At 38.4% G+C, this 18,820-nt stretch overlaps 1 protein-coding gene across 1 annotated transcript in view; it reads left to right on the top strand.

Annotated features, from left to right (window-relative positions):
* palmdb (palmdelphin b) overlaps positions 1 to 5,432 on the top strand; it is an 80,016-nt gene extending 74,584 nt beyond the window's left edge. The window contains exon 8 of the mRNA XM_039617716.1: positions 3,287 to 5,432. Coding sequence (XP_039473650.1) covers positions 3,287 to 3,370 — 84 coding nt within the window. The 3' untranslated portion in view covers positions 3,371 to 5,432. The remainder of the gene's footprint in view (positions 1 to 3,286) is intronic.
* Positions 5,433 to 18,820: the final 13,388 nt, after the last annotated feature.

Below are 18,820 nucleotides of genomic sequence, written 5' to 3'. Positions count from 1 at the left end.
GCAACGGGCAGAATGGCTTCCATAAACCCTGGTGATGCCTCTGGGGTTGCGGAACTGGGTACTGCGTTGGACTTGGGGTATAATGTTAACTCAAGAATCGCAGAGAGTATTTTGTCTTGTTTGTCTTCGATAGTTTTATATTGACCACCTAAGAACTGTAATATCTGTTCGTGTTCGCCTAACTTAGTGATTGCTGTCCAATCCATTTTCCTGGCCAGGGAAAACTAAACAACGAGGTACAGGTAGGGCAACTAGAGATAAGCGCCTACTTGCAGGTGGAGCTAACATTGGCTTTGGGAGGGAACATACAGAAGGAGCGAGCTGCTGATTGTCAGGTTTTTTTTCCAACCTGAGATGAGAAGGTTTTCCAGGGTGGGCAGGAGAGTAAGCAGATGATGATTAATCTATTCCAGATTGAGAGGTTTGGTGAGAGGCCAGCACGAGGCTGCCGACTGAGGCAGGTCAAGAAAGGTTGCAAAGAAAGCTGTAGGCATAAGGAGACAAGGTAAGTATGCAACAATCAACCGCAAAATCACAAGGAAATACAGCCATGAGTCGCTGATGGACTGGAAAAGAAGAGATGACCTCACCGGGCTTAAATGCAGCCACGCTGATCGTCACTGAATGAAACAGGTGAGTGAGAGTGTCCAAGGTCCCATCCAGGTGTGAATCCGGGAAAACACAGGAGGAGATGGAAAAACACTGGCCGTTCACATGGACCTTGACATCATGTGCCTCATCACATGAGCCAAGGTGCAAGAATTCCTCAGTCTAACCTCACAATATAATAAAAACACCATATTTCTAGCCAAAAAGGGGAGGTCCACTGTTATTCTAAACTCAACAGACTATTACACTAAGAGTTCTACACTCCTCAGTGACAACAGCACCTATGAAGCCTTGTCCCACACTAGTCTGTTTTTGTTTGTTTTATTTTCCACAAAATTGACACCAGATGTTTTGGTTTATATTTTCATTTTCTCTTATATTTTTAGTACTATTTTCTTTTCTGTCCTAATTTTATTAGATAAAGAACTGAAGACTCTGTTCCTACTTACATGTCAGTATTCTGGAAACCTCGAATGGGAATGTTTGTACCTGGCAATACATTTTTCTTTGTTCTGTATCTCTTTGTGGATTATTTGTGTGATGTTTCTGTTGTGAATAGGGCTGAGACCTGTTGTACTTGAGGTACTTTAATTTTCATTTATAAATGCTTTATAAGGCAAAAACTACTCATCACTTTAAATTTAGGATATTTAATTAATTCGTTAATTTTCTTTTATTAATTTATTTAATTAAGTTAGTTAATTACACAGAATGCTTAACTAACAACTATTTACTGCCTGAATTAGCCATGAATTACAGTAAGAAATGACAAATCACTTATTTGGACTTTTTAAATGATACAATGTACATGTTATACTGTATATAAGCTGATTAACTAGGAGAGGTTAATAAGCTTCTGGCTACTTTATAAATGATGAATTAAGCGCTCACCATGCAGTGACATTAAACTTCAAAGTCTAGTTTTTTTCAGAGGAATGTAGAATACTGTACAGTCCTGTGAAAAACATGACTGCAACAACTACGTATATGTTGTGATTTAAAAGCATGTGAAACCACTTTTAGCAGCGATAACGTGAAGTATTTGTTTTCAGTGATCATGTCCATGATCTCATGTCACTCCTCTCAGCTCGTGATTATAGGTGAGGGTAGGAATGTAGATTTGATAGGTAAATTGACAGCTTTACTTTTATGCTTAGCTTTCACTTTAACACAAAAGATTAGTACAGAGTGTCTGTTAGTCACAGACTCTGCCTTCATACCCTCATTTGTGAACACAAACCCAACATACTCCTCCACTCGGGGAAGCAACTCGTTCTGGAGCCTTTAGCATTTTCCAGCTGGCAGCCATGGAAGTGCTGCTGCTTCTCATTCGTGCCACCTTGCACTGAGCTGTTCAGCTCTTTCAGTGCAAGGCTGGAGGCAGAATTTAATCATGAGGCCACCAAAGAGGAGACACCCCACCAAATGGTTATGCCTAGATATTCCTTCCATAAAAACTATAATCAGAATTTGTGACCAAGAGCAGCCTTTTCAGAGTCCGACACCCACCAGAATAAAGTCAGATGCTCATCTCTGTCCTAATCCTGCTAGACCTCAGTGCTTCATTCAGTACTGTTGACTACAGTATTTTATTATAAACAGATATTAAAGGTACTGCGTAGATTATTTGTTCATGTAAATTGAGAGTCCTCACGCAATAAACGTTAACTATGGAGTTCCACAGGGTTCAGTGTTAGAGTCATTTCTATTTACATTATACTTGCTTCCATTCAAATATTATTGGGATTAATATGGAATCTGTGAGTGTTCAGAAATGGCACCAAAAGATCTTCTGTTGAAATCTACAATTCTCCTTCACTGAGATGAATTTTATTCTGAATATTGGTCATTCTAGTGAGTGCTGTTAAACAAATCCTTTTTAAGCTAACAAAGAAAATATTACTATGACATTCATGTCCATACTGAGTGTGTGTAACTCCTGATCATAGGTGTATATTCTATGGCTTTGTTTGTTACAATAGTGTTTATTTTAGGCACAAAAACCAGACTTGCTTATTCAGGAAACCTTTTACAGCCTTTTTCTTTTCCTTTGTGGTGAAATACTTTTACTATGACATTTCACCCTCTAAACAATTTAAACAGTATGCTTGTTTAAAACAAGCATACTGTTTAAATTGTTTATTTTGCCAAATAAAAATACTCACTTGTAGCCAAAACTACAAGTGAGAGCTTTACAAAATAAACTCAACTTTATGCACCCTGCTGTAGCATATTTGATGTCCAATTTTCACCATGAATTTAGTAAAAGTTAGTATGCCATGCACAGTAAAGACATGTCTCTTTAAGACAAATATTTATATTTAAGTAATGGAAGCCATGTTAAATCAATCTCATTCTGAAGGCAGTTATCTTGCATAATAGTTTTGATGATGATTTGTACGTCTGAAAAAAGTATGTGCGTCAAATATGGCAGTGTAAAACTTGCATGACAGGGTTGTATCTCGAAAAGGAAGAAGTCACATCCTGTCTTAACTGACAATAGTTTAAGCGCAATAGAGTAACTGAAAGAAAAGCTAGTGGCTTAGAACCTCAACTGCCAAGACTGTCATTGCAAAACTTGCTTATCCCATCTTTATTTTAATAACCTGAGAAAGCTGGTGGAAGAGGTGGAGGGAGTAATGTGAATGCAGTAAATCAATAAAGTGTCTTTTGGCAGTTTCCAGAGATCCACACTGGAGGAAGACGCAAGAGTGCCATGGCTTTGCGCTGGGAGGCGGGCGAGTTTACAAAGAATGAATGAAATGGAACAAGTCAAAGGTTCACTGCAGTGTTATTCTCATTCAAGTTAGATGCACTGTTAAAATGGTTTGTTTCATGTTGTGACATAACCTAAATTCTGCTTCATGTGATGCTTGGGCAAAGAGTGTTTATTCTTACGTTAGTCTGAACAAAGTTTATTGAGCACTGATGGCGGATCTGATAACGCTCAGTTCTGGCCAAGAGGTGCATATTATGTTTGTGAATACCCATACGCATTTGACATTTGTTCATTACTTGTGAATAAATACTCACATTTGCTGCTGTTTTAAGGTCTTAATAAGCTACAAAATCCGTAATTGTTTTAGTAAAGTGATGCTTCTTAGACAACTAAAAGCAGTGCCAACACACTTTGTATTTAAACCCTAAACAACTTTTTTTTCTTCTTTTTTTTTTTGGCTTGTGAAGAAGCACAGAAGGTCCTAAAACTGACAAACAGTGCAGTAAAATAAGAACAGACCTCAGCAGTTTGATATGGCATTGAGTGTATGTCCTGTTAATGCACTACAGTGTTTAGTGGATCCTGGTCTTTTGCTGAAGATTTCTTTCTGTGGGAATAGATTGGATAAAGGATCGTTTCATTGTTTGTGCCATGTCAGATGACTGATTGGAGCTAGTCAATATTAATTCTCCAATAATCTGAGTGTAAAACTGTAAATGGACTGCATTTATAGAGCTCTGTACCTTAATTAACCACTCTAAGAATGTGACCCTAAAATGTCCTCTGCTGGGAGGAAAGTACATCAATTGTTCTGTTGTTGGTGGCAAGAATGAACATAGCAGGCTTCATATAGTCCCAGGCTCTCAGGATCTTAAGGCCCTGGGCATTACTCTGTCCCAACAACAAGAGGAACTCACGGTATGGTTAATGCTTCATATGGCTATGGTTACCATCTGTTTGCCTTTCTATTGTTCTGTCGTTACAGTTGATGTGCTTTTCTGCTTTAACACAACTGAATTCTTCAAAAAGGCTTCAATATGTTTCTGTTTCTGTTGTCAAACAAAGGAACACGCATGAAAAACAAGAGACTAGTTAAAACCAGCAGCAGTCCCTTTAATGCCATTTTCTTTCTTGCTGCTGAAATCATCATAACAGCAATGTTGTGTGGCAAAAACCAGAAGGTGTACATACACGGACACCTTTGCCTCAGTTTTATATGATGAATAGACTCGTCTGCCTTTAAAAACATTATGAAATTAGACACAAAAAAACTGGCAGTGTCAAAGGATGAAACGAGAAACAAAATCATAAAACCTGGAAGCAAAACAAGGGCTCTCTGAGAACGATGACACAATCTGAACCAATCCTTCATATAAAGGTTTGCTGACAGTGAAAGTGTTTGTTCTTTCTGAGACGCCCCTGACAAATGTATAATACTGTCCACTTTTTGCTAACCTGTGAGACATTATACATGTCAATCAGATTTTTGATGTTATTGTATGTCTTGATAATGAAAATGTGACATTGGTTGGTGTATATTAGCTGTATTTTCATATTATGCTGTTAGTTGCAACTGAAACTTTAAGCTGGATGAACATAAAGGAATATCCATGCATTCAACTGAAACAACATAGACATCACTTAGACAATCTTATTATAAATGTCAAGATTTTTATGAGACTACGTATAAATTTATAATTCCTTTTCAAGCCTCCCTGTGGAGGGTCAATGAAGCCATGGCCTAGCTATAAATTACACAGGGTAATTAAAGGTTACTCTAATAATTAACAACTTATTTATTTATTGTTAGAGTGGGTTCCTTTACATGAAGAAATACACTGATGGTTTTTTAACAAACATTTCAGCTTCTCTGAAAAACAATTTATACAAATTCCGTACTTTCACCTTAGAGTCTATTGATCCTAAACAGTTTGTTTTTCATTTCGAATTTGTATGCTTAATTGCTGAAGTATAGCTTACAAAACTTAAGGATTGCTTGCTGATGTTTAAACATTTTGTGTACAGCCCCCTCTGCCGCTTTCAGGGGCTAACTGGGGCTCTATTTGCAGGGGATTTTCACTGTGTATTCCTCATGCAAAAATAAATAAAGCTATATATGATATATAAGGAACTTTGTCTAGCTTTGTTTGCTGTTCATCAGCCTGTGTTGTGAAAATATGGTTGTGCAAAGGAGACAGTAAGCCTGAAAGTCACACTCAAAAGTTTATGAGTTACGAAAAACAAAAACAGCTTATTGTCTTTATCGTCTGGTGAGTATAAAATGTCATAAAATCATTCTGATTCTGTAAGTCCATGAATAATGTCCTCATCTTTTTTGAGATTCACTAAAAGGCCTATTTAATTTAAATAACTGCATCAGTTATACCAGAAAATTGATTTTTGTTGTTGTTGTTGCCAGAAATGTATTTGTTTTTAATTTATGTCATGTTTCAAGTTTTTGCTCTTATGTAAAAAAAATTCCCATGAATGGTGACTGAAAGTTTTCATAACTTGTGCTGCGTGATAAGGACCCAAAATGGACCCCAGACCCAGGGAAACGCTCAGAATTGCAGCTTTATTTGCAGATAATTAATAATGCAACTATATATATATATTGCAAATTTCTGTCCCAAGCTTTAAAAAAATAATTCTTCCACTTCTTAATGTGAGCTATCCAGGTTTATTTCTGACTCGTACACACAAAACAAAGCTACCACATCACGATGTCACGGTCAAAAAACTGGTTGCTGCTACAGCACACATCTCCACCACTGTGCTAGCTCATTCTAACCGCTACCACACAAAAGGACAAAACACAGGGCAGAGGCAAAGGAAACAGGAAGTAGTGATGCGCGAATCATGAACGAATCGTTCAATACTCGAGAATCACTTTACTGACTCGTGAATCATGATTCACAAGCGCAACTGACTCACTGACTCATCCCTGTTGCTGTTAGCAAACTAATTTCACTAGTAGAAATATATCTAGCTTATAATTCAAATTGTGAAGAAAAACACAACATCCAGTATCTTAACAAAAACATTTCTGCTCTGAACTGGAAGAAAAAACCCTGAGTAGAAGCTCACATCAAGACAATAGCTCCTCGGTTCACAGTAGCAACGCTCTGCTAACATGCTAACAGCACATTTGAGCTACTCACCCCCTCCCTTCCTGCGCTGAATCGTAGGGGAAGCAAATCACTCATGACTCACTAACCCCCTCCCTCCTGTGCTGAATCGTAGCGTAAGCAAATCACTCAGGACTCACTAACCCCCTCCCTCCTGTGCTGAATCGTAGAGCGCGCGAATCACTCATGACTCGCTCACCCCCTCCCTCCTTTGCTGAATCATAGAGCGAGCGAATCACTCATGACTCGCTAACCCCCTCCCTCCTGTGCTGAATCATAGAGCGAACGAATCACTCACTCACTCACTCACCCCCTCCCTCCTGGCTCGCAGCTACTTCTTCTTCTTCTTGGTTGGCAACCAATGTTAAGGCAAGACTACCGCCCCCTGGCTCACAGCTCAGTGGACATTTAGATGAGAAAATATATATTTGACACATGTAAGGAAAATACTAATAAAATAAAAATAAACAAAAGAAATGTTCCCTTTAGAAATTCTTTTGCTCTTTTTTTGGTATATAAAATAGTTGTTTTCTTTAAGAATCACTCATCTTAGCAGTAGGATTTACACTAAAAGAGAAAAAAATTAAGTTTGAGTGAAAATGTACATTTTTTGCACTCTCTGGTCAACTCACTCAGTGACTCAAATGACTCAAAAAACCCGATTCACTTTGGTGAGTGACTCATTAAAACTCGATTCAGTAAAAAGAATCAAATTTACCATCACTAACAGGAAGGGAAACAACTAGATGGGGCAAACATACATGTGAAAGGACAAAATAGAAAAGGAACTGATGTGAAGAAAACAGGAACACAAAAGAAGGATTAAAGCAACTAAACTAATTAAAGGCAACTGGCAGCTAAATCCACTAAGTAGTACAAAAATAAGAAACAACAAAAATACTAAGCAAACCTGGAATCTCAATGACAATACTGTTTACTGCTGTTTTCACTGCTTCCTAAGTCATGTGATTTATTTTTAAGACAACTTCAAAGATCACATTTTGTTTGGATAATTTAAGCAGGTTGGACAGGTTGCACTTTCTATTACAGCTCGGTAATAAAGGGGGAATAGTAGGGTAACGAGGGGGAAACAAGAGTGTAATAATTTCAAAGTTATTACTATGCAATGACCAAAGTAATAACTATGTAATATCCAAGCAATATCATGCTAGCAACAGTGGTTACAGTTGAGTAATATTGCCATGAAATTTATGTAACACTTTATTACTATTCAGTTACCTGTGGTAGTTTCTGTGTAATAAGCAGGAAACAGAGCTGCAAAACTGCCTGTTTCTATTTAATAACATATTAATAACCAGGTAATAAATAACCTTTTAAAACATCTTGATGCATTCTCAATCATCCAGGAAAGTAAATCTCCAAAAGTTGAATCTGTTCATCTGGACGTAGCGTTTTGTGGGAGAAATGTTTCGTCACTCATCCAAGTGACTTCTTCAGTCTCAGCTGACTGCAGGTTTCCCCAAACCTTATAAACAGTACATTTGCATAATGACTGAAACCAGCCCACTGAAGGAACAATGGGCTGTGAGGTCCTGAGTAAATGTGGTTATCCCAGCTGGACTTTTGTCTAAGCTGGGAAGGCACCTAAAGAAAGCTCCAGCCGATCCAGGAGAGAAGGACAACCGCTGCCCAGGCGAAAACCTGTAGTGATCCCATATGTGTCAGGAGTATCGGAACAGTTGAGACGCATTTTTTCTAAACACCGGGTCTCTGTGGCTTTTAAACCCCAAAACACGCTGCGCCAAAAACTGGTCCACCCCAAGGATCGGGTCCCCCGACACAATCAGAGTAACATAGTGTACGCTGTTAAGTGCCAGGAGGATTGCCAGGATTTATACATCGGGGAAACCAAACAACCTCTGGCGAAGCAGATGGCACAACACAGAAGAGCTACCTCATCAGGCCAGGACTCTGCAGTTTATTTACACCTACAGGCCAGTGGACACTCTTTCAATGATGAGGATGTACACATCCTGGACAGGGAAGAACGCTGGTTTGAGCGCCGGAGTCAAGGAGGCCATTTACGTGAAAAGGAAAAGACCATCTCTGAATCGAGGAGGGGCCTAAGGGTACATCTTTCGCCATCTTACAATGCTGTGATTGCAGCCATTCCCCAACTCTCTGTGAATGGGACTCATGGCCATTGATCAGTGTTCTTTGATCAGTGGGTTTTGGTCAGTGATTGTTGATCAATGGTCATGGGAATTTGCATAATTATGATTAAGGAACTGACCTCCCAGCCCATTGTTCCTTCAGTGGGCTGGTTTCAGTCATTATGCAAATGTACTGTTTATAAGGTTTGGGGAAACCTGCAGTCAGCTGAGACTGAAGAAGTCACTTGGATGAGTGACGAAACGTTTCTCCCACAAAACGCTACGTCCAGATGAACAGATTCAACTTTTGGAAACCTTTTAAAACAAACTTAAAGAACAGTAATGACTACCAGGAAACATCTATGGCAGTTTCTGTGTAATAAGCAGCAATTTAATTTTACTTTGGTCATGATAGCTGAATAAAACAAGCATCAGGAAGTCTGCAATGAACTGGAAACACTGAAAGAGGATCCGCTTTCACAGCTTAGTTTATCATGGATGACAACACATAACACTGTATTTCAGGGAGGAGAGAAGGTGGAGCCCATTTTTAAACTGTCCAACATACAAAAATAAGATGCTATCCATGTTCTCCTGCTTGTCCAATTCAGGGTTGTGGGGGCGCAACACCATCATCACCACCTTCATCACCACCTTCATCACTGACTCTTAACCATCCAAACATCCAGCCTTTCCTCCAGTGAGGAGCTCCAAACCGCCTACTGCATACTGAAAAATTAGAAGTTTTAAAAGAATAACAATGTTAAACCAAGGGTGATGTTATCAGCAGTTCTGTGAGCAACAATTTGACAGATACAGACTGTCCTATTGAAAAAGTGCACCATTATAATTTTGTCTCAAGTGAAATAATCAATTCATCTTTTTCCTTTTCTAAGCAAAACAACATATTAGAATATTTAATGTCTGTCATTAAAAATAAACCACTACAAAATGTACTGGGGGTAGACAGCTATATTCTGAGTATAGAGTGGCTAAAGTTAGCAGTCTTTGTCTTTATCCAGGGTTAAAATAGAAAGTGCAGACTCCCAGTAGGCAGCAGTCTGCTGGCAGCCAGCTTTTTGCAGACTGTTTCTATTTATGCTTATTACACAGAAGCCACTACAGGTGTTTCCAATAATCACAGACTTTTTAGATTTGCTTTAATATTTTATTAATATCTTTGTCCAGTTTGTCCTGTAGACAAACTGATGAGAGTCCAGGTTCCATGGGAGGCAGGCTTTATGTGCTGTAGGATGAGACTCACGAAACATTAGGTCTGCAGTTGGTGAGACACTTTAGGGCAGATGAAAACCTTTCTGTGATTCATGTGGTCCACACTGCATATTTAAAAGTACATCGTGCAAAACACGCCAGGGTTTTAATAGTTTTGCAATTTTCATTAGTTTTTATTTTTATTTCGTTTTGACTTCAGATTTTCAATTTTATATTAGTTTTAATTAGTTTTTACCATTTGTTTGCTAGTTTAGTTTAGTTTTTATTTTTTTGAAAATCCTTAGTTTCAGTTTAGTTTTGATTAGTTTCAGTTATAGTTTTAGTTGTTTTTGCAATAATTAAGTGTAACAAAATCCCAGTTTCATATCAGTCATGCTCTTCTGCTTATCCTTGGGTAGGTTGCTATTCCAGCTACCATACCCTGCACCCTGGACAGGTCGCCTGTCTGTCACAGGGCTAACACGCACACTGTAAAAACGATAACTAGTAATTGTTGATTTGAGTAAAGTTTTCAAATTAAACTGACTTAGAAATAAAACTTTCCATTTACAACCTAAAATAGCTTGTCTGCCCAACAAATTTCTTCCATTGTTGTCCTAACTAAGATTTTCTAGCGAGCATAACAAAGATTATCAACTTTTGAGTAGATTTTTGAGTCGAGTTGGGAACCCGTGGAAACCCCGTGGGTGACTGGCACACGTCGTGGTCTGAATAAGTTTGAACTAGACCAAACGAGTCTGAGCAGACTGTGTGATACTGGTTTGTCGATGTGTTCTGAACTGAAAACCTGCTAAGAAACTTTGAACAAACGTGGCCAAAATTGGATGAAAATTACAATTTTTCGACCATTACGGATTTTACCTGGTCTGAAGTTGGAGTGTATTATTTGACCATTTTTGGACAGGTGTGGGAGCTGCCGCCATTTGCCCTAGCAGGTAAGCTAACGACATCTGTTATTAGGATTTTCTACAAGCGCTAGGCTGCATCCTCCTGAGGACCCAGGAGGGTGGAACGAGTAAAGCACTGAAAAAAAGCCAAACAATAACATATTTAAGTCATCTAAGGGACTTATATATCATGTTTAAGCTAGCGAAGGACCGCTGGGGGTTGAAAATGATATGCCAGGAGTTCGCTGTTCTCGCTGCTCTAGCGAGCCTTGAATCCCAGCTAGCTATCAAAGCTGGTGGTAACAGACGTCTCCGAAAACGTAGAAGCATTTTGGCAAAAATGTGTTGTCTTAATAAACTGAGCAGATATTTGAAATTTACACAGCTACATTCTCGCCTGAAAATACCTTAAAAGTTTACTTTGTGACCCAGAAAGAGTAATAAGAGTAATATTAAAACTAAGTGGCTGCCGCCATTGTTTGAAACTAGAATCGGCTGGGCCGCTATGAATTCTGGCATAGGGTGGGCCACGAAGGATACACCTGACCCATCCTTCAAAGCTGTGGAAAAGTATTGTATTGTTTTGAGAGCCTTTTTGTTGGTGGAGTATTGATTTTATGTACAATTCCACGGGTAGACGCGATCTGTACGGTCTGACTTTGCACATGCGCAGTAAGGATCGGAGAGTCCGATCCGTAACTTTTTTTTCTCGTTTTTTTTCTCTACATTATATTGAAATGTTTCATTATTGCAAACATTTTCTCTCAGGCGGAGAGAGGTCGTGGAGTGTCAGCCTATGGTATCTGAGGTCCAGGAGAGATGACCTGCGCTATTTTCATCTGAGGAGGTAAGACTGTCCTAATTTATTTATAATTTAATTATTATTCTAATTGGGCATGATTTATACTTATATTGAAGCAGTATGGTATTTGCTGGGGTAATGCATTGGCCAACTTTATTATCTTGTGCTACCACTCCAGTCAAGGCCCTTGCCAGTGTTATATTGAAATCCTTACCCTGAACATTTCTGCCAGTACAAGAGTCCCCATGCTAAATCGAAATTGTGAAACAGAAAGGCAATCTCATAATTTTGACTTAGCATGTATTTTTTTTTTTTTGTGCTAGAAATAGGACTTCTATAGTCTGAGATTGTTAGGGAAAGAATACTAAGGCAGGTCACAGAATCTGATTGGTCACAGATTTTGGTGCAACTTAGAACATAATATGTATTTTCATATTGATACTGGGTTTTGTGGGGGGTGTTTCTATTCCTGTGCAAAAGACGTATTCATGAGAGATTTTTGAAGTAGGTAGGTTTTGCTGTTGATGACACAGTCAGGCATATAACATGGTGCAGACTGTCCAAGACAGCTACCCAGGAATTTTCTGTGCTGAATAAATGACAATATTTTGGTGAATGTATTGTTCAGATCACAAGCAAAGACCTCCTGGGGACCTTCAATGCATCCCTTGACAAAGTTGTGCCTGGCCTGCTGAAACTGTACTGGTCTAAGAAGGGAGCTCTTGGTGAGGAGATGGAAGACCTCCTGGATAAACTTGATGAACAGGTGAGTGAAGTGCTCCTTTATCTGACATTTTCAGAAGAGAGTATACTTTTCTCTTAACAGAAACTGAAAAAGATGTTGGCTTCAAATAAAACACATCAGTGGACATGTCAGTAAAAATGAATGTCATGAGTCATTGCTTTGTTCTTATTTGGCAGTATTTTATTTAATTTGTAAAACGAAAGTAAAATTGTTAACATGGTGTTGTTGTTTTTTGGGGGCGGGGGGGTTGTACGTTTTATGTGTTGCTGGGTCTGACCTGTGCTTTACTTTCATTACTATGAGAGTTCTGATTTTGCATTGTGTATAGTACACCATGTTACTTCACTAATTGAAATTCTTGTTTTCCACTGAATACTCTTTAGACATCCAACACTGTGTCCAACGGGCACTGAGAGGCCTGCCCATTTTCCTCAAGAGAAGATGCAACAGAGGTTTTCCTGAAGTGCTTAGTAAGTACAAAAAAAATAATGCAAGTAAAACTAATTACTATGAGATGTTTTTAAAGGATGAGTTATCCAAATGGAAATGTACACTTTCTCAGTGCAGTCCAGATAATTTTATAGTGGGGATTGCAGTTGTCATAACTCTCACTCCTTTTTTTTCTGCTGAGCAGCAGCTGGGCATTGTTAGTGGTTGTTCCATAGCAGAAAATATTTTTGTACAAAACTCACAAGGTGGCATTAATTAAAGGAAAATAAGCTTTTTCTTCTTAAAACCTCCATGAGTCAAACGACCAGCATGGTATAGAGGTTAAAGTTAAAATCTTTAGAAATTTGTTTTGTCTTTAGTTTTTCTTAGCTTTCAATAATTCATATTTCACTTTTCTTCAGGACACTGACATTTTGGAACCAGTGTTGAACGGTGCATCAGTTGCCATCCTCACCATCCTACAAGATGACGATGCTGATACGTCTGTGCGAGAACATGCAGTTGTGTTGGAAGGGGACATTGTGCTACATAACATTCCAGATCTCTCTACTGCCCTGGCACACCTCTTTGGCCTTCTGTATGCCTCAACATTGATTATCCAAAGCAGATGAGTTTTACCTTTGAAGCAATTCAGGCCATCTTATTTTGGCCTGGTCGGACAATATGAAGGTGAAGTGGATAAATCATTATTCGAAATGTAAATTTTAGTCAGATGAATCTGTATTGTTGAGAATATATGGTGAAAATTTGTCTTGTAGTATTGTAAAAGATTTGTTATAGTGTTAGTTTCCTCTTCATTGATGGTAACATTTCTAAGAACTTTTAACTTCCATAGTTCATCATAGTAAGCCTGTGTAAAATGTCAATGTCTGGGTGCATAGGCAATCGTTTGTGGCACTACCCTATTTAATGTGCAATAGTTATGTTCAGCTTTTACAAGATGGTCAGGGTGTGTGTGCATGAATTATTAAGTTGCTGGACACTTTTCTTTTTTGGTTCTGGACTCTGGAATTTTAACGTCTCTGCTGGGGTGCTCAAAGCACCCAAAAGAAACTGGCAACAAGTTTTTGTTTGTTTGTTATTTCTTTTCTTTCTTTCTTTTTGTTTTTTTTTAACAGAAATTCACCCTACTACCCATGACATTCTGAAATGTACTGAAAAGACTGTTGAACAAAATAAATAAGCTTTTAGATAACATTGAATTGTGCTTTGTTTTATTCTATATCTATTTATTAAGTGTTTTTCAAGTATAATAACAACATACATTTTCCTTTGTTTATATAGGTAAATTTTCAACTCACTGGAGTAAGAATTGTATGATTACTCAACAAGAATATCTGTGTTTGGTGAAGGCAGAAATACATGGCATTGAAACCAGAATTTCTTCGTTAGACTTCCAGGATTATCCTAATTAGGTGAACAAGAAGATCCAAGTTGGCAGAACTTGTAAATCTTAGTTGAGTCAACAACAGTTGGCAAAAGTTGAGAAAACTCAAAAATCTCTTGCATCATGTTGCCTTGAAATTTTACGTTTTCTCAACATTTTCTTTTTTACAGTGCAGAGACAGACAACTCACGTTCCCACCTATGGGTTCTTTAAATAAATAAATAAAGGCAGATGAACAACCGTTGATACCAGGCAACTATAAAATGTATATCTTGGCCCCAATGAGACTATTAACTCTTGCAGCACCGGGTGTTAAGGCAATTGACTCACACAGTTATGTAGATATCCCAGTCCTGTTGTCTCGGGATGCATCACGCTGCCTTGCCTGGGGTTAGCTTCTGTTTCTGGGGATGAGGGTTGGGCGTGCTCCCTTACCTTCTCAAGGTAAGCTAGGTTAGCCTTCTTGTGTGAGCTTTTCAAGTGCACTTTAAGGTTTGTGGGATTTTTTTCCTTTTAGAAATGTCCCTCATAATTTGTCTCTTTCCACTACAAGACACTTGCTTTATCCAAAACACAGTCATATTCAAAGTAATCCCAAACTGGACTCTGGCGCTTTCTCCAGACTTTTCCTGACATGATTCTGCGCGTGGACGGAGCAGCGACACAGACGACTCGACTAACGTACTGCCACCTGCTGGCATAATGAGACACAGCAAGAAAAAAACCTGGAAACTAAACTTCATTTTCACCCTTGACTATTGTATGACACGCACACATCAACGAAAACTAAACACATTTTTGCTATAAATTCAATTAATTTTAGTTAGTTTTGTGAACACTCATTACAGTTTTAGTTAGTTTTCCTTTCTTTGTTTTTATTTTTATTTCCGTTAACGAAAATGTTTTTTCACTTCTAGTTTTCGTTAACGATAATAACAGAGGTGTGGACTCCAGTCACATGACTTGGACTCGAGTCAGACTCGAGTCATTAATTTTATGACTTTAGACTTGACTTGAAAAAAGGTTGTAAGACTTGTGACTTGACTTGGACTTTTACACCAGTGACTTGGGACTTGAATTGGACTTGAACCTGTTTACTTGAAAAGACTTGATATTTTACCCAAATCTAAAATTTAACATATTATATAAAAAGTGCGGACCATTAATTCACTTTATTCATTCATTCATTCTTACCACACTCCGTATGTATGTGCGTGGGTGGGCTGTAGCACAGCCAATCAAATTAACCAGATTTGAAAAAACAAGAACAAAAAAACGCTCGAGCCAAAAATGCTTCCAAGAGTAATTTCTTTTCGGGTACATAAACTACGAGTAGTCAACAAAAACGAAATGCAATATGCAAAACATGCAAGAAGAGAATCACAGACGGAGATGGAACAACTTCCAACTTTGTCCGACATTTGAAGTTGCATAAAGAACGGTAGGTGGTGCTTTTTTTTTTTTTTTACGATGAGACAGCTGACTTAGCTAACTTCATCTTATTAGCAAATGTTCTTCGGCTACGTTGATGATACTGTTTGGCTTTAACAGGTATGATATGTTTGTCATGCTATTTTAAATCCGGTCCTACAAGCGCATCCAAGAATAACATGCAACTTGTTAGCTCAGAATTGTCGGTGAATGGTGAGCAGGGTCCGTTTCAGAAAGTGGGTTCTGTAGCTGTACTCAGTCTCTCTCCGTCTCCTCCCCATCATTAACCCCGTAGATTTAACCCAGTTTAGACTGACAAATACTTATTTTACCATCACATCACAATTCAAAATCACTGTGTTTAATTTGCAATTAGTGTATGGTCGTGTTTAACTTTTGCATGTCTGAGCCTGGGAAAAAAATTTTTGGTTAGAAAATCTGGCCCACCTTAGTGTGTAATTGAGTAGTCCTGCTATACATGGCCTTTTTCTTCTGTCATTTATGTCAATACATCAAATAAAATACTTTGATCTTATATTATTAGCTGTTGTTTATTTGCAAAGGTTATTCTCAACAGGGATGCTAGACAAAAACGGCGTTTTCTACAGACAGCCTAGCATACGCTCTCCACTTGCGAGTGAAAAAGAAAAGAAAAACACCCCTTCCCTATTGGTGTTAGAGTTTACCATGTCAGCCAATCAAAAAAATGATAAGGCAACATGTGACATTTGGTTGTTTAGGGAGAAGGGAAGTTTTAGGAGTGACACCCATGACGGAAAGCGGGCGGCGAAAGAAAGAGAGAGAGTTTTCATATGTGAGACATTAGTGACGTTTAGCGTGTTTGGAGGCTGTAGTTAGTTTGTTGTGTAGTTATTGTTTTGTATTGTGTGTCGGTTAGACTGCTGAATTTCATATTTGATCTAAAAAGCTGTCAAAGGCAGATTCCAGTGTAAACGCTGTCTCCACATAGAAAACTGGACTGTTGCACCTCCAGTTGTCAGACCTGCAGGGTTTAGGCCTGTGGTGTTCTCCTCTGTCTTATACTGAACACAAACTACATTTTTGGACTGGCACAAATAATTTGTGTGCCTTCTTATTTGATGCAGCACACCTGATTGTTCTGTAAATAGATTTAAATGGTTATATAAAAACGCCTGAGGCCTTGGCTGCATTTTTAGGTAAATAGTACCATATAACTTTGTTGTTTGCAAAACTTGTGCATAATTTTTAGAAATGTACAATTTCTATTTGCATTTCAAGTCATGAAAATGATTCGTTAAACATGTAAAAAAAACTTTTTTCTACTCGGATTCTGAATTTTTTTTACTGAATTTAGATCAACTGTGCTGATATAGTATACCAAAATGAAAAAATAACTCAAATTTCAGATATTTGAGGTTGTGCTGTAAATAATGATACCAAACAAGGCAAGAAAAACATATTTTAAAGGTGAAATATAGAAGTAAAATCAAAAGTAGTCAAGAACGGCCAATTATACCCGGGACCCCAGAGGGTTAAAAAAAACGACTTGAAAGGACTTGAAATTCAAAGTTTCGGACTTGGGACTTGACTTGAAAGTTGTCTGTCTTGACTTACGACTTGACTCTGACTTGCTTGACTTTACTTGAGACTTGACTTGTGACTTGAGGATAAAGACTTGGGACTTACTTGAGACTTGCAAAACAATGACTTGGTCCCACCTCTGGATAATAACCTTGAAACACGCACACTCCTAAAAGCAGCTCCACTCACATTTCATCAACTTTGAATGAAAAATATGTTTCAACACTTTTTCTCACAGGATTTAATAATAGTTAAAGCTCCTCATTTGATGTATTACTGGGGAGACTGAAAGACGGCTGGCTGAACTGGCTGAATGTCAGAGAGCGCCATGGCAGTGCAGCACAGAGGATTTGCACTCTTATACTTATTCAATGTTGCAGTGTTAGACGTTTTATTAAAAAATAATTTGGTGATAACATGTTGGCAAGTAAATACAAGCAAAGACAATAAAGCATAATCTTATTATGTTTTATAATCAGTTGTAATAAAAAACTGAACAAAAAATGTAAAAACAAAAAAACACTCATCTTTCTCAAGTTACAGGGATTTCTGCATTTATTACTCTTAAACTATGTTATGATATTCATGTAGGTCAAAACTGAGAAAGTAACATTTTAAATGGTTTTAATTTGAAGATAGATGATTAGAGTATGCTAAAGGTACTGCACAGCATTAGTTTGAATCTAATAGACTCTGACCCTAACCCAGATTTCAGTTTAGAGTACACGTTTTGTTGTGCAGTTTCTAAAAGTAGTTGAAGTAGTAGCAGATAGAGACAGGTGTTCCAATCACTCCCATGGTTACAGGTGTATAAAATCAAGAACCTACGCACACAGACTGTTTTATAAATATTTGTCATAATAACACAGTCTATCTTAGGCTCTAAAATATAAGAAGACTTTAGATGACTGTCGTTGTGAACTGGCACTTTATAAATAAAACAAAACCAAATCATGACATCAGTTTGGAGATCAGCTGACTGTGACAGGAAGATGGCGCCTTTGCTCGGCTTGACTTCTACCTGTCTGCATTGTATTGTATTTAATGCTTTTATATCAGCCCTGATGTTTAATATATGGAGCTATGCTGCTGTGATTTATGACCGTTCTTCCTTGCTCCACATCAAAGAGTCTATGGAACGTCTTTATGATGACTGGCACAGTTATAGGAAAACTTTCCCCCCACCATTTGTGCGCTCTTCCTCGCCGGATTACTTCTTGCTACTTATGAAATGTGCCTTAGGCAGTTCCAAGAAGAAATTGAGGAAAAGACGCTGTAGGGCTGGCATCCAGGTACACATCAGACGAGCCTACAGATCAGAGATTCCCCGACTGGCCTGGAGAGATCCCTGGTTTTTGCTGCCAGTTAGCCTTCCGGATTTGGTTGGAAACACGTACTCGCAGCCACTACAGCGTGGATCCTTCTCACTTGATGCTCTGGATTCTGTCGATTACCTCACTACTGCTGTGTCCTCGCAGCCTGCATCGCAAAACCGGTGGTTGGTCCCGCCGGTTCCGTGGCACTTCTGGAGACCACACGTTCGGACACGGTGTTTGCTGTCAGTTCCACTCCGACAAGCTGATGTGAAACCTGCGCTGCCAGCTTTTAATCGGATTGCACTCTTGAAGGCCCGCTCCATTGCAAACAAATTCTTCTCTCTGAATGAGCTCTTCACAGGAAAAAACCTGGATTTTCTGTTTCTCACTGAAACATGGCAGAGGGATGGCGAGTTTATTCACCTAAACGAACTGC

The sequence above is a fragment of the Oreochromis aureus genome, linkage group 9 (assembly GCF_013358895.1).
Source record: "Oreochromis aureus strain Israel breed Guangdong linkage group 9, ZZ_aureus, whole genome shotgun sequence".
NCBI lineage: Eukaryota > Metazoa > Chordata > Actinopteri > Cichliformes > Cichlidae > Oreochromis > Oreochromis aureus.
This window is presented reverse-complemented; position numbering and strand designations above follow the sequence as displayed.